At 41.8% G+C, this 23,413-nt stretch overlaps 1 protein-coding gene across 10 annotated transcripts in view; it reads left to right on the forward strand.

Annotated features, from left to right (window-relative positions):
• Positions 1–24: 24 nt before the first annotated feature.
• The window catches only part of LOC100654991 (OX-2 membrane glycoprotein-like), a 140,469-nt gene continuing 117,080 nt past the window's right edge, over positions 25–23,413 (forward strand). For 6 of the 10 annotated variants that reach the window (XR_010317853.1, XR_010317837.1, XR_010318132.1 and 3 more), the window contains exons 1-4: positions 25–161; positions 9,149–9,230; positions 11,332–11,658; positions 13,971–14,246. Coding sequence is in view for 4 of the 10 variants with exons in the window: in XM_064268400.1 (XP_064124470.1) it covers positions 150–161; positions 9,149–9,230; positions 11,332–11,658; positions 13,971–14,246 (697 nt within the window). In the remaining 6 variants the exon portion in view is untranslated. Of the gene's footprint in view, positions 162–9,148; positions 9,231–11,331; positions 11,663–13,970; positions 14,247–16,197; positions 16,306–23,413 lie in introns of those variants that run through there. The other 4 variants (XR_002786570.2, XR_002786569.2, XM_023551827.2 and 1 more) reach the window with 2 other exon arrangements.

Genomic DNA, 23,413 nt, shown 5'->3' on the forward strand with positions numbered 1-23,413 from the left:
CTGGTGGTGGGGCCGGGGGGCGGGCACACGATGAAGGTCTCCACCCAATGAATCGCCTGGCTCAGCCTTCGGCTCCCGGAGGGCTGCAGCCTGACAGGCGGGTCCTGCGCCAGAGGTGAGGCCGGCCACTCCCGCGGCCGGGAGCGAAGATGGAGAGGCCGGTGAGCCGGGTGAGGGGCTCGGGAGGAGGGCGGCGGCCTTCAGCCGGCGGCCCCGGGGAGGCGGGGAGCGAAGGGCGAAATTCGGGGAGCTCGCCCGGACCTTGGCGGGTGACTGCGACGCCAGCGCTTTTCCCTCAGCGCTTAACCTCGCTGGGAAGCGGAGTTGCCTTCCAAAGGCTGGTCTACAGGTCCTTCCTGGCGCCGGGGTCGTTGTCCCCGTTCCCAGGAAAACGGGTGCCACCAGGCGAGGGCTCCGAGGATGCTTCTCCCAGATCGTTGTTTCTTTGCCGGAGAGACTGGGCTGGGGAGGCTCACACGCTGGGGGGCCGGCAGGTCCTCTGCGCAGGCTGGGTCCCCGGCTCCGGCTCCAGAGGCCAGGAAAACGCATCCTATTTTAAACTGCCCCAAGAAGTAGATGAGGGGGATGATGGATTGCCTCCGTTTTGGCACCAAGGGCTGGGGGTGAATCGCATGCGGAATTCGGGACCCGCCGTCTCCTGAGAGACGGTTCCCTCCTTGATGCGCCTTGCACTTTCCCCGTCTCCTGGGAGCTTGCATTGGGAAGCCAGGAACCCGCAGCAACCTGTGAGAGAGAATTGAAATGCTCTGTGATCAATGCGCGTTGAAGGGTTAACACTTTCATCCAGAGAGGCAGACATCTTGTTTATTTGGGATCTGTTTATATGGCACAAAATGAAGGGGAAGATTTTCATTGACCCCACTGGTGTAATTAGATAAAAATCCAAATGCAACTAAGCCCTCAATGTAATTTTTTCATGTATGGTTTATTGACAGGACCACACAGCCGGTTTTTAAGCAGGATTCTATTCGCTTTAACAGAGGACAGTGATGGCTGGGGAGCGAGTGTCCATGGGTGCTACATACTCCTCTAATTTTCACAAATAACCCTTCGAGTAAGGAATTATTACTCCATTTTACAAATAAATAAACAGGCAGGAAAGTTCATTTTTACATGCCCATGTGGCTGCCATGTGGTGGGGTCAGGACTTGGGTTTCAGCAGAAGAGGTAGGGATGGGGTGTGTAGGTCCCCAGGTTGGCAGTTGTCGGGTTAAGACTGGGCCTCTGTGAATCCTGGCTTTGCTGGGCAAGGATTATAAGCGGATTCCGTGTGTCTGTGATTATACCCTCATGGCATAATTTAATAATTTTTTTGTTGTTGTTATCTAACACAAATTGACATTTACCCTAGGTGCTTTACTAAATGCTTGAAAAGCTGAATTCTCGTTGTCATAATAACAGCCACACTGGTTTAGTGCTTAGTCCTGCCAGGCCCTATTCTAGGAGCTATACAAAGACTAAGTCATTTAATCTTTTATAACAGAGGTAGATACTGTTATTTTTCCCTGTACCTCAAAGAGGTAAAGTGATTTGTCCTAGCTCACGCACTGAATATTTGTTTTTGCCCAAACTCCATTTGGTGACAGTCTATGCTCTTAGCTACCATATAACATTGCCTCTAAGCCTGCCTCCCTGTAAAAAATAATTGCTGCTGTTTTCAGGTTGGTAGTATCTTCAATTACTCTGCATGGGCTAGAGGAAAAGAGCTGTATAAAATAAAAATACATAGATGTTTTATAGCAAGGCTGTCCTTCTAATTTCCTTTGCTTCAATCACTGTGTTGTTGTTCTTAAACATTGCTGCCTCCCAGTGCATATGTCTTATCTTATGGGGTGCCTTGCTTTCTCGCCTGTCTTAAAACACAGATTTTTGCTTTGAGAGCCAGCCCATTCTGTGTTTCTTATCACAGACTTTGCTAGAGCCTGGATTTCCATGTGAAAAAGAGACATGATGGTCTTAAAAAAAAAAAAAAAAAAAGGCATGGAATTGGAATGCCAATATCTGTCTCCAAGATTGCCTTACCTGGAAATAAAATAGCTTGGGTGTTGGCAGCAGAGGCTGAGGAAACATTTGGCTTCTGTTTTCTAGTTTTTCTACAAAATTAGATCTGTTGGGGTAGTTTCAGTAAATCGAGGAGTGTACTGACTAAGAACATGATTGAGTTGTTCCTCTGTGAATGCAGTGGTTGGTAGGAGGGAGGGAGATGTGCAGGTGTTGTGTGCACGCCGTGAGTATCTTTTCAGAACAGGTGCATCAACTCCGATTTCCTACAGTGAAGTGGCTTTGTTGTTCTGGAATCTAGAAATGCATGAATTGAGGTCACTGAAGAAGTACATGCCCAGGAATGAGTAGCTCTTACTGGTTGAGGTCACAGATGACCTTTCGGAAGTTGTTAGAAAGAAATCCTGGAAGTGAAAAATATAGTCTTTGATATAAAAAATCTCAAGAGAAGGGTTCTAGAGTTGGCTAGACATGTTTGAAGACAGGCTTAGTGGATTGAAAGAGAAAATTGAGGAAATCCCTTAGGAGACATCACAGAGATATACAGTGAAGCTGTGAGAAGTTCAAGAGAAGAACGAGGACCTCCCTCCAATAAGCGGTCTCAAAAGAGAGGGCACAGAGAATTGGGAAGATGCAGTATTCTAAGAGACTATAACTAAGAGTTTTTCACAACTGATGAAAGACAGGGGTCTTCAGAATGAGGAGGCATTCTGCATCTGTAATAGCAAAAATAAACCAAATCTGCATTTGAACACCTCATAGTGATAAGAAAATAAAATGCTACAAGAGAGAAAAGATATGTTTCTTGTACTGGCATAACAACTAGACTAACAATTAGCTTTTCGTTGCAATGATAAATTCCAGAATAAGTGAAATACAAATGCACTGGGGAAATAGGTGTTAAAGTAGAGTTCTATATCCAGATAAAGTATCATAAAAAGACTACAAATTGCTGAAAAAACTACTAAAGGGTTCCTTCCAGAAGAGGAAAAATGAATTCAGAAAGAATGAGTGGCATGCAGGAAGAAATGGTGAGCAAGAAAAAAGTGTAACATATTGAAAATCTAATCATTGACTCTAACAAAAAGACCACTAATGGGAATATTTCTAGTAGTAATTAATTTTTGTAGTTTAAACGAGATGGAACTAAAAGGCTAGACGATAGTAACATGTAATGTGGCAAAAGCGAGTTCGGAGTGAGTTGAAAGAGTATCAGTTTCTACATTTTTTCCAAGAGAAGCATAAAGATACTGCTTAACTTTATTCTGTGCTAGGAAAAATAAAATAAACAAGATAGAAGATTTTTAGTAACAGAATAATAGAAGATTGTTTAGCTTTCAAACTGGTAGACGATCAACCTAGTAAGGGAGATAGGACTTTTACAAATTTAATTAATAACTTGTAGAATAGTTTAAGGGCCAGATTGCTTAAATAGATGATAAGGACTACAACAATAACTTGCAAATAGAGCTATTAAGAGTCCTGAGTTTCTACAGAGGTGCCACAGGGGTCTCAACAATGTGGGAGGAGAAAAAAACAACTAAAGGGAGGGAATATGTGAGGTCTTCCAACTCTACTTCAGCCAAATCAGCTCTGATTTTATTATTTATGTATGTTAAGTTCTTCATACAATTTATTTGAAAAGAAATTCCTTTTTAAAAAAATATTGGTAATTTCAACATGAACACATTTCATATTTGGATTTATAACATGTTACACTTTTCCCTTGTTCACCTTTGCTTTGTGAGTTCTGTTCATTCTTTCTGGATTCGTTTTCCTTCTTTTGAAAGAAACCCTTTAGTAATACTGCAACAATTTGTAGTCTTCTTATGATAATTTATCTGGGTATGAAATTCTACATTAACAATTTCAGAGATGGGAAGGCTGAGTGAAACTCAGGAGAATTGGGGGAGGCTTCATAGAAGCCCTGAGTCTTCAGGAAAGAGACAGGACTTAGACCTATGAAGAGAAGAAAAGGCACAAAGAAAGCATAGAATGCTCATGGTGTGCTTGAGTATCAGATGACAAAATATATTTGCGAACAGTAATTTGTTATAATGACTGACCCCTTAAGGTGACCTAACTTTTAGTTCTCTGGGCCTTAGAGGTATAAGGAAGAAGCAACTTCTGCCACATAGATCAATATCACTGGCCACCATGGCATTAGTCCATAGGGTCTAGACCAAATCTACAGAATTGGTCTTCCTCAGCTGAAGACAAGGGGGCACTTAGGCATGAGGTAGCAGTGGAGACTGGGGAACAAGGATATAAGACATCATCCTTTCCAGGCATCCATCCCAAAAGATCTACAGGAGCACTGTGATGGAGGCTCCATATCTCTGACAGTTACAGTGGGTGCAGGAGAAGAACAGTTGTAGAACATGGCAGTCTCTATCATGATGTTCAATGACAGGGCTTCACCCAGATTGCTACAGATCTGGTATTTCACACACAGCCATCTCCAGGGTGCAAGTTGGCCCCAGAAAAGCTGAGACAAGACTGAATCCAGTGTTTGTTACCTCAAGTATCCCAAACCACAGGCCTTGGCTTGCACTGTCTTACCTTCTTCCCAGGGCAATTGGGGCTGTTCTCCTTATAGCCATACCTCTAGGGAAGGCTACTTACCTAGGTAGTAGGAAATATTTTTTCCATTAAGTTTAGGTCAGAGCTTATTAACCAAGGGAAGAGAAGGGCATGTACTAAGCAGAATTAAGAATTTCATGTAGTAGGGAGAAAGGACGATATGGCATTGGGCTGTGTCCCACTGGACAGGAGAAGGAACGAGAAGTCCTTGAGGCAGAAAAAGGAGAGATTCAGACTCCCAAGGACTCTATTTCCCCACCTCGTGGAACTCAGTCTTTAGGGAGAAAGATTTCATATGGCAATAGAAATCTCAGAGAAACTGAAGGATAGACCAAGAAATCCAGCTTAGAATGTTGGCAGAAAATTAATTCTAGCAAGCAAGTCATTGTTTCCAACAGGAATGGCAACAATGGGAGTTAGGTAAGGGAAACATTTGGGATGAGGTAATGGGATTCCCATAGGTGGAGCACCATCCTTTGGCAACAATCTTGACCCTAAACCAAAACCCATTAAGTGGTTGTGGTCCAGTATTCTGGAAATAAGCTTCAAGTTACAGTAGTAGAAGCTGGGACTAAGCAGAGACTGATCAGAACATAAATTTAGAATGGGTTGCCTTTTTTGGATTTGTGGTAATAGATTAGAGCAAGGAGAAAGTGGCCAGGATATCTTGCTAAGACAATAGGATGTGGTACATATAGAGGCTCTTGTAGGAAATAGGATAGGCAAGAAGGTTCACTACTCTATAGAAGAGCATGATCATACTTCTGAGATCCATAAATAGACAAAGCCAAATGTGGGAAGTCCTTGAGGCAAAAAAGGCAGGCAGAAGACTACTTCTAGTCAAGCAAGCAGTCAATGCTCCAACTCTAGGAATTTAACACAAGCTGAGGGAGAACAGTGTCCTCACAAATGGCAGGTTTTGTTTTGTTGTTAGGTGCCCGCAAGCTGACTCAGACTCATAGTGACCCCTGTGTACAACGGAATGAAACACTGCCCTGTCCTGTGCCATCCTCACAATCGTTGTTATGCTTGAGCCCATTACTGCAGCCACTGTGTCAGTCCACCTCCTTGAGGGTCTTTCTCTTTTTCGCTGACTCTCTACTTTACCAAGCATGATGTCCTTCTCCAGGGACTGATCCATCCTGATTACATGTCCAAAGTATGTGAGATGTAGTCTCGCCATCCTTGCTTCTAAGGAGCATTCTGGTTGTACATCTTCCAAGACAGATTTGTTCGTTCTTTGGCAGCCCATGGTATATTCAATATTCTTTGCCAGCACCACAATTCAAAGGAGTCAATTCTTCGGTCTTCCTTATTCATCGTGCAGCTTTCACATGCATATGATTCGATTGAAAACACGATGGCTTGGGTCAGGAGCACCCTAGTCTTCAAGGTGACAGCTTGCTAATGTCTAGGATATCGATGTCTATGCATTCCATTTCATTTTTGATGATTTCCAATTTTCCTAGGTTCAAACTTTACACATTCCATGTTCCAATTATTAATGGATATTTGCAGCTGTTTATTCTCATTTTCAGTTGTGCCACATCAGCAAATGAAGGTGCGAAAAACTTGACTCCATCTGTGTCTTCAAGGTCGACTCTACTTTGAGGAGGCAGCTCTTTCCCAGTCATATTTTGAATGCCTTCTAACCTGAGGGGTTCATCTTCCAGCACTGTATCAGACAATTGTTCCACTGCTATTCATAAGGTTTTCACTAGCTAATGCTTTTCAGAAGTAGACTGCCGGGTCCTTCTTCCTAGTCTGTCTTAGTCTGGAAGCTCAGCTGAAACTTGTTAGCCATGGGTGACCCTGCTGATTCTTGAATACCGGTGGCATAGCTTCTAGCATCACAGCAACGTGCAAACCCCCACAGTATGACAAACTGACAAATGTGGGGGGGGGAGGTTTTGTTTTAGTAGCAGTTTTTTTTTTTTATTTTCTGCTGACAAGGGAGAATGGACAGATTGGAAGTCTAGGGGAACTAGAGAGGTGGAAAGCCCCGAGGTAAGCATGTTGGGAGCAGTCTGTCAGGGTGTGGTAGACTGCACAATTTGAAGAGTCTAGCAATTGCCCTTAAGAAGAGGTCACCTTCTCTGATCCTGAAAGACAGGCCAAAGGAGGGAGGCACTGGATGAAGAGACTTGAATCTTCTGGGAGCTGCGTGGAGCACTAATGCTTCTAATAGACCTAGGCACTGAGGTGACTGTAAACAGACTTATAAAAAGTAAAACCTAAGTAAAAGCTAGGGAGAAGACATTTCAAGTAGAGTGAATGGCTCAAGCAAATGTGCCAAGGCAGGAAATCGTATGGCGCCTTTAGAGGAAGCTGAGACTCACTGGCCTAGAGGGCGTGTGCAGGTGAGCAGTGGAGATGAATTTGCGTAAATAGAAATGTTAGGCTAAGAACTTTGTTCTCTCTGGACAACAAAGAGCTGTAGAAAGCTCTTAAGGGGGTGCCCACTTGTGCAAAGAAGAATTTAAGGAAAATTAATCTGTCAATAGTAGGGAAATACATACACTGGAGGTAAACTTCTTGAGGACAGACACTGTACCTGTCTCATCCACTAAAACATCTACCACTGTGCCTGGCATGAGGTCAAACTCAGTAGAGATGATGAATGAAAGAAGTATTAGCAAAAGCTCATTGAGAAGGCTATTGAATAAAACAACTAGTCTTATGAGATGAGGCTAGGGGAGTAATGGAAAGGATGGACCCATGCAAGAGGCTTCACGTGGGAGAGTGTATTGAATATGGTAACTAATTACATGACTGGGAAGAGGAAGAATAAGAAGTCCAGGAGATTTGAGTGTCTGGGAGATAAAGGTCCAGAGAAGGAGCTGTTTTTGAGAAAAAGTAATAATAAATTCGGTGTTATTTATACATTTATTCATTCAGTCCTTCATTGATTTAGTCATTCAACTGACCGCATTTTAGGCATAAATAAAGGAAACCCTGGTGGTGTAGTGGTTAAATGCTAGGGCTGCTAACCAAAGGGTCGGCAGTTTGAATCCACCAGGCGCTCCTTGGAAACTCTATGGGGCAGTTCTACTCTGTCCTGTAGGGTCGCTATGAGTCGGAATCAACTTGATGGCACTGGGTTTAAAGGCACTAAAGCAGGAAAGAGCTTGGCTATTTCAAGGCATTGAAAGGAGGACAGTGAATTAGAGCGTGTTGTGCAGGGAGGAGAATATAATGATGTGAAGTTAGAGAGCCTGTTTGTAGGTGTTGAGCTGCAGGTTGGGTTGGGAGTTATTTCATTACAAGCATAGTTTCTAGACAATTATTCAGTGGCCTAGAGGTTGCTTGTCTCTGTGGAAACCAGGTTAAACCAACTTCATAGCTGAATTTATCACATTGTGCCAGGGCAGTGAAGCAGGGACTGCTGTTGGGTCACAATTGGGTAATCTCTCAAAACAGTGATTTGGTCTCGGGCAGTGACAACATAGCTTTATATTTGTAAATCAAACATTTTAAAACCTGCTGTCTTTTATATATATGAAAGCAATATCGTGTACTCGTTATGGTTATGAACTCTGGTTTGAAGTCCTAGCCTTGCCACTTCCAAGGTGTGTGACCCTGTGCCTCAAATTCCTCGCTTTTAAAATGGCCCATAATAATATTCCCGTAATTATCTCCATGATTTGCAAAGAGGCCAAGGATCTCCACCCAGCCACATGAAAGTAAAACAATGGAGAGAAAACATTAGCTTGAAAGCCAGTACTGGTTTTAAGAGAGGAACGTAGTGGTTCAGTGGTACAATTCTTGCAGGAGACCCAGGTTTGATTCCTGGCCAACGCACCCTACGCACAGCCACTACCTGTCTGTTGGTGGAGGACTGCGTGTTTTATTGGAGCTTCCAGGCTAAGACAGACTAGGAAGGAAGGGCAGGAGATCTACCTCCATAAATCAGCCATTGAAACCCTGTGGATCACAATGGTCCAAACCCCTTGTATATGGGATCTCCATGAGTCAGGGGCTGACTTGAGGGCAGCTAACAGCAACAACAACTGCTTAATGTGTATAAAACTTGCAGGAAAATCTGCCTCAGTAAAGTTAGAGGTTATTTCATAACATTTCTGAAGAGTAGTTACCCCCCCCCCAGTTACATTTTATTTAATTTTACATACATTTTATATTAACAGGTGTGGTTTGTTTTGGAAGTGGGTGCTGGCTAACATTTACATACCCTGTGTCTTCTGTACGTATTTATGGCAGTTTGTTTTCTTTAGTATGTCTTTGAGAACTTGCTTTGGCAACGGTAGCTTTGCTAACGCTGTGCTTTTTAGGAGCAAGGCCCCAAATTGCTAGAAATTGCCATGGTTAAGGGGCCGCATTGCTGTTTTTCCTCCCCATATCCTATGTACACTCTGTTATTTCTTCTAATTCATATAGTCTCTGGCTCTGCTTCCACAAAACCAAGTTCTCTGGTGGGTTAAAATTTGAGCTGCAACCTTCCCTGAAATTGAGGATTCGATTGAAGTTTCCTGGGCATTTTCCAAATGTAAATCCCCTATTTGTGTACTTTGCTTTCTGTCTTCAGGTGCTCGGGAGGCTCTCCTACCGTCTGTCTGCCTGGAGTCTGATTTGGGGCATGGCAGCTGTGGTGCTGTGCAGGGCACAAGGTAAGATCCCGATTCCCCTGCCTGGAGCCCAGCAAACACTGTTTCTGCGTTGGCGACCTTAGGCCCCTGTTGTTTGTGCTGCGTTGGCTCCATTTGTGTGCGTGATTTATTCAGACATGTGATTTGCTTGAAGAAGTCCCAGTGGTGCTTTCGGCTTTCTACATTTTTATTTTTAATGTTGAAGAACACTTTGGTATTTAGAAGCTGTGTCCATAGATGAACCAGACTTAAACGTATATATATACACATACACAATATACATGTATATATGTGTATGTATATACATATATATGCATATATGTATGTGTGTATATATACACACACAGATGGAAACCCTAGTGGCATAGTGGTTAGGTGCTATGGCTGCTAACCAAAGAGTTGGCAGTTTAAATCCACCAGGCGCTCCTCGGAAACTCTAAGGGGCAGTTCTACTCTGTCCTATAGGGTTGCTATGAGTCGGAATCAACTTGATGGCAGTGGGTGGATACATATATATATATATATATATATATATACACACATTGGAGACCTGGTGGCTCATTGGTTAAGAGCCCGACTGCTAACCAAAAGGTCGGCAGTTCAAATCCACCAGCCACTCCTTGGGTTTCCTATGGAGCAGCTCTACTCTGCCCTATAGGGTCCCCTATGAGTTGGAATGGAGTTGACAGCAACAGGTATCCAAAATATATATATATGTATGTATGTATGTATATATATATATAATTTCTAAGTTAAACTAATATTTTCTTCACCTATCGAATTGGATAACTTTAAAAAATAATAATGCCCTGTGTTTGCAATGGGGGTGCTTGGTGAAGTATGAATGGATACCACCTTTTTAGAATGTAATTTGGCAGTAAGTCTTAAAATTGGATGTGCTGCTAGTTACAGGAAATTTTGAAAAATACAGAAATATAAAGGTTATGTTAGTTCACTTCTCTATTGTGTAGAAAATGTGCCTGCACCATCTACTTGTCCGCTAAATTTCGTAGGTGTGCCAGACCACCCTCGTACATTCCTCTGGGAGCCACTCCTCACTTTGCTACTGGCCTTTAATTCCTTCCCTGGGTGTCTGCGGAGGCCAGGAATGCTGGTGAAGGGAGGCAGGTTTCATAGCCATCTACAACCCTGTTCTGCAGTACCCACCACAGGGTTTACAGACAGGCTGGGGACACCTAGGTGCAATTCCATATAAGCAGCAACGGTAAACTTTCCACTAAATGATTTCTTCCAAAGTCAAAGAGAAAATCACCCAAGGAGTTAGCCCCTAACGTCAACCCCCTTTTCATGGTCCATTCTAAAAGCATTAATTTCTACGAAATCTTGCCAAACTGTCTGGAAGCTCCAACCTCGACAGCAGGTATTGTCTCCCAGAACTTTTTCCATCTTCCAAGAGTGAACGTCACTAAAATTGGAGTTATGAAACTTGCAGCGTTCCCGAGTGCATACGTTGTTATGCCTGCGTTTTCATCCCTGCTGTTGGGGGCGGGGGTTGTTTGTTTATACCGCCTTTTTTTTTTTTTAAAAAAAAAATAGCACTTGCCAATATTTTATCTATACTATTAGTCTTTAAAAAGTCACACCAGACTTTTGTGCTTTTGATCAAGTCTGCATTTTGTATGCGAATTCATTAATTTACACTTTTATCTTTATGAATTCGCTTCTAATTGGGGGCATTTGCACCTGCATATGATTCATTTTTCAGTCATAGCTCCTAATAAATATAGTTAGGGTTAAACATTTCCATCTGAGAACTGCTTTACCTGTTTCCACAGATTTTAACATATTATACTCTCATTGTCATTTAGCTCTAAGAATTTGTCATTTCTACTATGATTTCAATTTAACCAAAGACTTAAAAGAAGCATGCAAATTTCTGTTCTGCTGCACTACCATTAAATATTGACCAAACATTTGAACCTCCATTTCTCTAGCAACATCAGGAGTGTGGATACACATCACTCTCTTCTTTGTGTCCTTCTTTACCTTTTCTATATTTGACTTTGAACGTGCATTACCTTTGTAATCAGAAAAATATGTGTTTGCTTGTTTATTTATTTACTTATTTAAAGTTTTAAATCATAAATTCTTTTCTTCATAGGGCAAGTGGTGACCCAGGATGAAATAGAGCTGCTGAACACTCCCGCTTCCTTAAGATGCTCTCTGCAAACTGACAAGGAAGTCTTGATTGTGACATGGCAGAAAATAAAGGCTACAAGCCCAGAAAACATGGCCACCTTCAGCGAGAACCATGGGGTTGTAGTTCAGCCTCCCTATAAGGACAGGGTGAACATCACACAGCTGGGGCTCCGAAACTCAACCCTAACCTTCTGGAATACCACCGTGGAGGATGAAGGGTGCTTCATGTGTCTCTTCAATACCTTTGGATCTGGAAAGATCTCTGGAAAAACCTGCCTCACCCTCTATGGTGAGCGTCTCTGAGAATACATTACCTGTGGCTGGAAATATTTTCCAGAATGCTTGGAACATGGTTGCTGTGCCTAGTTTTTCTGGGTCCTCACCACAGAAAAGTTAGCCTTCCTTGTCTGCTGTAGCTGTCGTTATGGTTATCGGAGAGTTCACAGGCTACGTTCAGATCTTTGCCTGGAGCTATCTTTGCTTGGAGGAGTCCTTGGGTGGCACAAATGATTAAGCACCCAACTACTAGCTGAAAGGTTGGCAGTTTGAACCCACCCAGAGGCCCTGGGAAGAAAGACCTTGTAATCTGCTTTTGAAGGGTCACAGCCATTGAGAACCCTATGAAGCAGTTCTACTCTGCACACATGGTGTCACCATGAGTCAGAGCAGACTTGATGGCAGGTGACAGCAACAGTCCTTGGAAGATTTCACTGCCATCAAGAGTAAATTGAGGACAATGATGGGCACACACTCTCCATAAGCACCAATATGGTCCAGACCTGGCTGCCACTAGCAGTCATGTGGCCCTAGGAGGGTCTCCCCATTCTCTGCACCTGAATTTCTTTATCTGCCCAACTAATGTGACATAGATAGTTTCTGAGGTCCCTTAAAGCTTTATGAGTATTTTGAAACAAAGGACAGAGCCAACTTGGGCAAACTCAGAGCTGGTTATGGTGATGGGTTCTCATTTTGCTTCAAGGTAGCTGTCTCTGGGTTAGTAAGGAGACCTGACAAGAGACTGGTCACACCTGAAATGACGCCAACTTGGAATGTAACTGAATAATAAGCATTCTTTTAAAATCAGAGAGACTGGTTGGATGAGATTCTGAGATTAAGGATTGAGGAATAGGAATAAGGGGTAACTTACTTTAGGAGAGGAAAAACAAGCTTAGACAGGGTTATTAGTAATATTAAAGTGAAAGTTTGAGCACTCCAAGGATATCGGACATGAAGGAAGAGGAAGCTCACTGGTAAGAATGCAAGACAGGTATACAACACCAAGTACAAGTTTCTTTCACTTATTTTGCCTATAATGAGTCCTCAATGCAGGATTTTATGGCCAACTGCCGTCTTGATTTTCATGGCTTTCATTCATTCATTCTACTTCACCTCCATTCTCCCTCCTTTCCTTCCTCCCTCCTTTCCTTTTTTCCTTCCTGTCTCATTTTTCTCCGTTTCCTTTCTTACCTTGTGTTTTCTTGTTTCTGTTACTTTTTTCTTTTCTTTCTCTTACTCTCACTCTTTATCTCATATTTGTCTTTCTTATTTTTATCCCCAGAATTGGAGTCCTCTGAGTCTTCTAGCTGATAATCCTGTGGTTACCTTCTATATTGACCCTTTCTAGCCACAACCAAAAGCTTTGATCTAAGCCATTCTTTGCTACACCCAGTCTGGCCACATCAGCCATACTCCTCGTCCTTTGATGATATCCCTCTTCATCCAGTACACATGGACATTAATAATCCAGACCCTCTTTGCACAGAGCCACAGTCCTGTAACCCCATTTCCTCCACCTTTCTGCATCCTCCTTGAATAAATAACCAAGGACCACACTTTTGTTTAACAAGGCTCTTAATCATTTTGTGGGCTCCAAAGTCAACCATGAAAAGGCAAGTCTGCATTTGCCTAGCAGAGATAAACTGCAGTTTCCAAGAAAAATGAACTCATTAATCTCTTTTAAAAGAGAACAGGCTAGATCTGGCCTGAAAATAACACCCTTTTCTCATAAGCTAGCTATTTAGTCTTGACTCCAAGGTTCTTCTAGCAGTCATTTGCATTTTGTGTGATCTTCCAGACAGGGATTTTCCAAGTGACCTTCCATGTATCTCATTCACTGGTCCAGCTTCAAGCAGAGAACAGCTGTCTTTAAGCAGCAGCCCCTCTATGGGCTCTCTGTTCTGGTGCTTCTTAAGAGCTGTGGGCTGCCTGTATGGAGCTATCAGTCAGGGATTATTGTCAATCTGTTTGAGCAGAATACCCAGTATAAGGCAGAGTTCCTGCATTGCCCATGGAAAAGAATAGAATAATTCAACTCTGGACTGCTAGGGAGAGAAGAGAAATACCTGACTTCTCAGTATCCTCTCACTTTTGAAAAGGGTCTCTCTCCTCACAGGGTTGTACTAGGCCAGTCTCCCTCCTGCAAGTCAGAGATTTAGACACAGAAAGAACTGGGAAGGCCCCAGTTCAGGTGGGACATACTGCCTTGTGTTTCTAGCCACCGCTGTCTTTCTGTAAGGATCTTGCCCTCATTTCTGAGGAGAATACAAGGCCTGACCAGATGTGTAACTGACAGCAGACCATTATTATTTTTTTTTGTCCCAGTGCCGCCCACAGTATCCCTTCACTACGAATTCTTTGAAGAAGGCTTAAATATCACCTGTTCTGCCACTGCCCGCCCAGCCCCTGTGATCTTCTGGAAGGTGGCTGGGTCCGGAATTGAGAACAGTACCAAGACTGTCTTACACCGCAATGGGACCACGTCTGTCACCAGCATCCTGCAGGTCAAAGACCCCAAGAGTCAGGTGGGGAACGAGGAGGTGATCTGCAAGGTGCTGCACTTGGGGACTGTGACTGACATCAGGCAAACCGTGAGCAAAGGTAAGAGAAGGTGGAGAAAGATGGCTGTGATGACAACTATGGGTGCACACCTGGCAGGTGGTGTCTCTCCCACAGGGACCTTCCCCTCTTAACAAGGGGAGGGAAGGGGGATAAGTAGGGAAAGGAAAACAGAGTTAGGAAAGCAAATGGAGCAGATTTTCAGAAAAGTGTCCACGTACTAAATGCTTTTACTGAGATTTACTCATTCACTTATTCTAGCATTCCAACAACATTTATTGAGTGCCTGTTGTATGCCGGAAACCCTGGTGGCACAGTGGTTAAGTGCTATGGCTGCTAACCAAAAGGTCAGCAGTTTGAATCCACCAGGCACTCCTTGGGAACTCTATGGGGCAGTTCTACTCTGTCCTATAGGGTCACTATGAATCGGACTCAGTGGCAACGGGTTTGGGTTTTTTTGTTGTTGTGTGCCACGCCTGGGCTAAACACCGGAAATGCAACAGTGACCAAGGCTCAGTCCCTGCACTCAGAGAGCTTCTAGTCTACTAGGGGACACAGAGAAGTGGCTGGGTAACTGTACAACTGTGTGTTAAATGCTTTAATAAGAGCTCACCATGGGGACAGCTGGGGAGTGGGGGATGCAAGCTCAATTTGGGGTGATTAAAAAGATTTCCTGTAAGTGACATCTGTGACGAAAACTTTGCTTAGTCCACACTGTGGGAAGGTGTCCTCAACACCCCTTTTAAACAAGCTGCCTCCCGTTCAAGCCCCCTCTGCTCTCTGTGTTTCTGTCTAAACTGCTGGCTCCAGACCTCACTGACACAAGAGGTGAAGTTATGAGAGGGAACAGAATCAACGGTGGTATTAGAGATAAGGTGTTCTAGAGATAACAGCAAGAGTTTTCTTTTCCTGTGTAGTTTTAAAGTGCCAACTCTGGATGAAGCACTCAGTGACTAGCCTCCTGAAAAATCTTACTGCTTTTTTTCCCTTTCTTTGAAGGGGGTGGCATTTTGAACAGCAAACCCTGGGAAAAACTTCCCCACATAAACTTATGGGTTGCAGTAGCCTGTAAGGAGTATCTCCTATAGGCATTTCTGGTGTCCCTGAACAAAAACTAGACTAATCAGAAAATGGATATTTGGGTAAATTTGGCCCAAAAGGTTTGCATTGCAACATTTGGTCGCTTGTAAAGAGATCCTTAGGGGCAGTGGTTGTTCAGCGGTAGAATTCTTACCTTCCATGCGGGAGACCCCGGTTTGCTTCTCAGCTAATGCACTTAGTGACGCCACCACCTGTCTGTCAGTGGAGGCTTGCCCATTGCTATGATTTGACACAGGTTTCAACGGAGCTTCCGGACTAAGACAGACTCGGTAGAAAGGTATATTTATTGAATATTGGCAAGAGATTTAATAACAAAGCACTAGATTAGAAAAAATGCAATGAGAATATTGAGGTGAATTATTTCTTGGGATTGGGATCATGAGATTCATGGTTTTATCCTTTACGCTTTTCTGGATATTCCAAATTTTCCTCAATAATAAACATATATTACTTCAGTGGATTCTATAGAGGAGAATATGTATTTTGGAGGCAAACAGACCTTTGACCAAGCCTGGCCTCTGTCATTTACTACTGTGTGACTTAACTTCTCTGAACCTCAGTTTTTTCATCTGTTAAATAAGGATATTAATAATAATACTGAACTCTTTGGATGTTGTGTAGATTAAATCAGATAACACATGCCAAGCTTTTATTACATAGTGATCACATAAAGCATGCTGGTTATTATTATTGCTCAACTATTAAGATAAACTATAATAAGATAAAAGAAATCATGAATATAAACCACAAAACCTATGTGTTTTAGGATAATTTTCATTGAAAGTTCAACTCCAAAAAAACTTATCACAACAGTTGCTTTATTACTTTTTGCCTTTTGTGAAAACTTCTTCTGGTGGCTTTGTTTTCCTTTTTCTCCCTTCAATATCCACAGGCGCCCGGTTTTCAGTTCCACTATTGCTAAGCATTGTTGCCCTGGTAATTTTTCTGGTTTTAATCTCAATCTTACTATACTGGAAACGTCGCCGGAATCAGGACTGAGGTGAGTCATCACAGGGGTACAAAGAAGGAAACAAGTTAAAGGATTTCTTAAGTCAGTTTGGGGGTCATCTGAAGATATTCATAAAGGGCTGGCAATGATATGTTTTGTTTGTTGTGTCCAAACTACATACATGATGCTGTTTCCAAAATGCTCAGGGACATTTTTTTTTTTTTTTTTACAATTGGGCATTAGATTGGATCTTTCTGTTTTTCAATCACTAAAATGTTTTAAAGGCTAATATTTCATTAGTTGCAAGTAAGGGTTGATAAGAGGAAATGAAGACGTATTTATCCCACCAAAATGGAATCGTCTAATGGCAGAACCCAGTGAAAAAAGTCTTAGCACTCATGCAGGATCCCCCCCGCCCCACCGCCACCTGCTAATGAGAAGGACAAGCTCTTCTCTTTTACAAAATTCCACAGGCCAGTGATACAAGTAAAAGATTTTTTGTGGAATTGTCCAATATATCAGTCACTAAGTAGCTCTTCCTATGTTATTCTCTTTTTATGTCTCAGACCCCAAAGACAACATACAGGTGATCCGCCCTTACAGTAACCTGTGTCATGTCATTCTGCCCTCCAAGACTGTTCATTTTTCTCTATCCCTCACACATCTATCACGGTGCTCAATAAATGGTCATTAAAAGAGTGAATGCATGAATGAATTAATGAATAGCTGGATGGATAGATTTTCCAAGTGATTCGTTCAATTCCATTTCTCCTGTTTCAATTTAGCACCTCAAAAATGCCAGCGGGTGCCAAACTTTGTGAGCCACTGTGTCATGGATTGAATAGTGTCCCCCCCAAAATATCTGTCAATTTGGTTAGGCCATGATTTCCAGTATTGTGTGATTGTCTACTATTTTGTCGTCTGATATGATTTTCCTATGTATCATAAATCCTATCTCTATGTTGTCAATGAGATGGGATTAGCAGCACTTATGTTAATGAGGCAGGACTCAATCTACAATATTCAATTGTGCCTTAAGCCAGTCTCTTTTGAGATATAAAAGAGATAAGCAAGCATAGAGACATGGGGACCTCATACCATCAAGAAAGTAGTGCCAGGAGCAGAATTTGTTCTTTGGGCCCAGGGACACTGTACTGAGAAGCTCCTAGTCCAGGGGAAGTTTGATGACAAGGGCCTTTCTCCAGAGCCAACAGAGAGAGAAAGCCTTTCCCTGGAGCTGATGTCCTGAGTTTGGACTTCTAGCCTCCTAGACTGTGAGAGAATAAATTTGTCTTCGTTAAAGCCATCCAATTGTGGTATCTGTGTTATAGTAAAAAACCAGTGCTTGCTAATTAAGACACACCGTAAAATAAGATAGGCAGTAAAACAAGAGGAATGAGAGCTATAGCTCTCCCTCTACAAGAAGGAGAGATAAATACATTTCTTTGGTTCCTGAAGGCAGTGTGTACTTTTTTTTAAGTGAATGCAATCTGTCTTTTATGTGCGTGTGACGAGAATTTCCTAGGTTAAGGAGTGATACGCAAGCTTCCTCCGTCTCAGATGACTAAAAGATAGGGATCAGTGAAGTGAAAAAGGTTGGCTTTGAGTATTATTTTAGATTTGTATTAAAAATCTCACCCAAATGTTACCTCCCCCCTTTATCTAATGTTTAATAGACTAATATCTTTCACTTTCTAGGTTCTATGAACACTTTATGCCACCCAAACCTTATATAAACACCAGATTAATTCCTATAAAACCAGCAACCAAACTTCAGTGTCAGTAACCCTTTTGCTAAAGTAGATAAAACTATTTATTCCATGGGGGAGGGGAGTACAGATCAAATAATCTTTTTGTGCATAAACATAAACTCATAGAATTCATGCGCACTTCAGAGGCAGAAGGGCTGTTTACTTTATCCAAACATTTCACTTTTCTTATTGGAAACTGAGGCCCGAAGAGAGAAGATGGCTTCCCTAAGGTCACACAGCTCATTAACAGCAGACCTAGGACTAGAACCCTGGTCTCCTCACCTGTGCCAGAATGTTTTTCCAGTCATCTCTGACAGCTCTACAGTGCTGACTTGAAAGGAGTTATTACCCACATTTTAGTCTGTGCTTCTGTTTTTATTCTTTTGGAAAGGGAAAGCAGTCAAGTATAGCATTTAAATGTTTTAAAAAGCCCCTCTTGGACAAGAGTCCTCTAATATAACCTATTCAAGTTCAAGGTAAATTGCACAAGAAAGGGGCATTTGCAAAATAATTGCAAATTAAGCAAGTCTTGAATTTTCTGAATACACTTGTTAAATGTATTATCAGTTCTCAAAGACCAAAACAAAACAGTCAATTTAACTCTGCACCCCGACCTTTCTCTTATTTATAAAATAAACACTGGGACTTGTGTTCAATCTTGCAAGCACAGGAGTGTCCTTTGCTGGTTATGTTTTCATGACATACGGCCGATTCAGTTGATTTCACTGACTGTTCAGTGGCACGTTTTGAGTGAGTGGGTTTTTGACTGGTTTCAAAAATTTAAACAGCCAGACAACTTGGTCCCATATAGCTACAAAGCATCAGTTATGGTGGCCGATTTAAACCCTCAGGCCTGAGAAAAATCCTGGCTCATGAAGACCAAAATTGAAGTTATACAAAGAGTTGGGAGAAAGAAAAGAAAATGATAGAAGATGGTGGCACTTCTTATTTGCTCACGTAACAAATTCCAATTGTCAGTTTGTGAGGAGAGAAATCGTTCTCCCAAATTTGCCTTCCCACCCTCCTTTCCCTTAGTTGGTTTTCTTTCTCTTCTTGCCACCGTCTCCTGAAAACATAACACTTCCAGAATGGCAGGGAAGTGTGCAGTACCAGGTGTCACCAGGGTACTGAGCCTGGTGACCTGAACAATGATGACCTTGACTAAGAAACAGGGAAGTGAGGAGGGGAACTGAGTGGGTATGCCTGTGTCTGGGTGTGTTTCAGAGTCTGCAGGAGGGAAAAGAAAGGGGAATGAATTAATTCTTGGTTGGACTTCTTGATGTGGGTAGACAGTCATGCCTATGGAGCTACCAGTAGCCAGTAAGAAAAATCTGGTAAATTCATTTTGGTAAGTAGATCAACTTTTTGCTGGATTAAAAAAAAGAAGAAGAAGAAAGTTTATTTTAGATGATAATCACTCACAAAATCTCTTCCCCACGAAACCATAAGCAAATTTTACATTTCTATCCTGAGGGGTACCAGTAACAGCTCCCCTCTAGTAGATTCTGACTCGTGGGGGCCCTGTTTGTGTCAGAGTAGAACTGTGCTCCATAAGGTCTTCAATGGCTGTGGCCTTTCGGAAGCAGATTGTCAGGGCTTTCTTCCAAGACGCGTCTGGGTGGATTCAATCTGCTAAGCTTTCGGTTCATAGTGGAGCACTTAATCCCTTGTGCCACTCAGGGATTCTTGTACAGAGGGGTAATAGTCTCTAATGGCTGATGTTCTTTTTAGGTAGAAGTTAGGCTTCCTCTACTATTCTGGTGATTCTGTGTAATGCCAGAGAGCCTTATGCTATTTTTTCAACTGTAAAGCTGTGCTCTGGAGGACTGTGTGATGACTTTTGGGCATTTCCCTTTGCACTGTCCCTGACTGGATCGTCAGAGCCACTTCCCATGAGATTACAGTAATAAGACCCACGGGTTCTCCAGAATGTTTTTTTCTCTTTCATGAATCCAGCACTTTATTATTGAGATAGAAAGTGATAATTGACTTAAAATTTCCTAGGGAGATTTTCTACCTTTCTCATAATAGTTCTTTCTATTAAAACCCAGTTGTTAGGTGCTCTTGAGTCAGTTCCAACTCGTGGCGATCCCACGCATGACAGAAAAAAAACACTGTCTGGTCCTGCACCATCCTCACAATTGTTGCTATGTGTGAGCCCATTGTTGGAGCCACTGTGTCATTCCATTTCGTCAAAGGTCTTCCTCTTTTTCACTCACCCTCAGCCTTACCAAGCATGATGTCCTGCTCCAGAGGCTGGTCCCTCCTGATAACATGACCAAAGTACATAAGACGAAGTCTTGCCATCTTTACTTCCAAGGAACATTCTGGCTGTATTTCTTCCAAGGCAGACTTGTTCATTTTCTGGCAGTCCATGGTATATTCAATATTCTTTGCCAACACCATAATTCAAAGCCATCAATTCTTTGGTCTTCCCTATTCATTGTCCAGCTTTCACGTGCATATGAGGTGACTGAAAATAACATGATTGCTTCAGGCACATCTTAGTCCTCAAAGTGACATCTTTGCTTTTCAGCACTTTAAAGAGGTCTCTTGTAGCAGATTTGCCCAATAAAATACGTCATTTGGTTTCTTGACTGCTGCTTCCATGGCTGTTGATTGTGGATCCAAGTAAAATGAAATTCTTGGCAACTTCAGTCTTTTCTGTCTTTATCATCATGTTGCTTATTGGTCCAGTTGTGAGGATTTTTGTTTTCTTTATGTTGAGGTGTAATCTGCACTGAAGGCTGTAGTCTTTGATCTTCAGCAGTAAGTGCTTCTTCGCTTTCAGCAAGGAAAATTGTGTCATCTGCATATGGCAGGTTGTTAATGAGTCTTCTATCGATCTGATGCCACCTTCTTCATATAATCCAGCTTCTCTTATTATTTGCTTAGCATACAAATTGAATAAGTGTGATGAAAGAATACAATGCTGATGGACATCTTTCTTGATTTTAAACCATGCAGCGTTCTTTTGTTCTGTTTGAACGACTGCCTCTTGGTCTGCATACAGGTTTCAAATGAGCACAATTAAGTGTTCTGGAAATCCCATTCTTTGCAATGTTACCTATACTTTGTTATGATCCACACAGTTGAATGCCTTTGCATAGTCAATAAAGCACAGGTAAACATTTTTCTGGTATTCTCTGTTTTCAGCCAAGGTCCATCTGACATAAACAATGATATCGCTGGTTCCATGTCCTCTTCTGAATCCCACTTGAATTTCTGGTAGTTCCATGTTGATGTACTACTGCAACCATTTTTTAATTATCTTCAGCAAAGTTTTACTTGCATTTGATATTAACAATATAGTTTGAAAATTTCCATATTCTGTTGGATCACCTTTCTTTGGAATGGGCACAGATACGAATCTCTTTCAGTCAGTTGGCCAGGTAGCTGTCTTCCAAATTTCTTGACATAGTTGAGTGAGCACCTCCAATGCTGCATCTGTTTGTTTAAACGTCTCAATTGGTATTTCATCAATTCCTGGATCCTTGTTTTTTGCCAATGCTTTCAGGGCAGCTTGAACTTTTTCCTTCAGTACCATTAGTTCTTGATTTTATGCTACCTCCTGAAATGTTTGAACATCAACCAATTCTTTTTGATACAGTGACTCTGTGTATTCCTCCCATCAAAAAAAAAAAAAGAAGAAGAAGAAGGATCGGTAATTGGAAAATATGGTCTCGGTGATAGAAACAATGCTGGAGATTGCATGATGGAATTTTGCAAGACCAACCACTTCTTCATTGCAAATACCTTTATTCACCAACATATAATGGCAGCTATACACGTGGACCTCACCAGATGGAATACACAGGGATCAAATCAACTACACCTGTGAAAAGAGATGATGGCGAAGCTCAATATCATCAGTCAGAACAAGGCCAGAGTCCGACTTTGGAACAGACCATCAATTGCTTATATGCAAGTTTAAATTGAAGTTGCAGAAAATGAAAACAAGTCCACGAGAGCCAAATTACAGCCTTAGTATATCCCACCTAAATTTAGAGACCATCTCAAGGATAGACTTGATGCATTGAACACTACTGACTGAAGACCAGACGAGTTGTGGAATGACATCAAGGACAACATACATGAAGAAAAACAAGATCATTAAAAAGACAGAAAACAAAGAAAAGACCAAAATGAATGTCAGAAGATACTGTGAAACTTGCTCTTGAACATAGAACAGCTAAAGCAAATGGAAGAAATGATGAAGTAAGAGAGCTGAACAGAAGATTTAAAGGGTGTCTGGAGAAGATAAAGCAAAGTATTTTAATGAAATGTGCAAAGATCTGGAGTTAGAAAACTAAAAAGGAAGAACACACTTGACATTTCACAAGTGGAAAAAATTCAAGCCTCAAGTTGCAATTTTGAAGCTATCTATGGGCAAAATATTGAACAATGCAGGAAGCATCATAAAGATGATGGAAGAAATATGCAGAGTCACTGTGCCAAAAAGAATAGGTCAACATTCAACCATTTCAGGATGTAGCATATAAGCAAGAACTGATGATATAGAAAACCCAGTTAAACCAAAACCTTTAGCCTTTGAGTTAGGTGTCATAAATTTATCCCTTTCCACATATGCTACAATGAAGTTAAATTTGGGATTGAGAATAATCTTTCATTTTCCACTTGTCAACCCACCAGTGGTTACATTTTGCTCAGAAAAAAAAGTAAAGGAAGCTTCACTTTGAGGCGGGTCATCATAGACACGTAATTAATCTTTAGAAATCTTATTTTAAATAGCCTTTTTTGGGGAGGGCAGTGGGTCATGGCTGAGCTGGGGAATGATAGAGAATCCAGACGATGATGTGAAATGTGTAACCCAAATTTAACTTTTTCAAGTAGCTGGCTATTTCACTCAGAAGTGTATTTTCACCCACATCAGATGTATAATTATCTTAATTTCCTTCACTTTACTTCACATTAGCCTAACTTATGAATGGGCTCTTTGTGACAGTAAAAACGGCAGTTAATAAACTGCCATTTCTTGGGAGAAAGCCTGTCAATTCCTCCTGTTTTAATACTAAGTCAAATAATGTTGTTTTTGTTGTTGTGTGCTGTTGAGTCGATTCCAATCCATAGAGACCCTATATGACAAGGTAGAACTATGCCAGAGGGTTTCCTAGATTATAATCTTTATGGGATCAGATTGCCTGGTCTTTTCTCCTGTGCAGCTGCTAGTGGGTTTGAACCGATGACCTTCTGGTCAGCAGCCAAGCACTTAACCATTACACCACTACGGCTCCTTACATCAAATGAACGATGTGCCCAATAAACAGTTTGTGATGGTAACATCGATCATCAGTTGAAAAGGCAATCCAAAAAATATTTGTTTCAGAAAATAAAAGAGTCTGTGTTTTGCTAAAAAATTGCACTTCTGCTTTCCAGATGAAGGCTGG

The sequence above is a fragment of the Loxodonta africana genome, chromosome 1 (assembly GCF_030014295.1).
Source record: "Loxodonta africana isolate mLoxAfr1 chromosome 1, mLoxAfr1.hap2, whole genome shotgun sequence".
In the NCBI taxonomy this organism is placed as follows: Eukaryota; Metazoa; Chordata; class Mammalia; order Proboscidea; family Elephantidae; genus Loxodonta; species Loxodonta africana.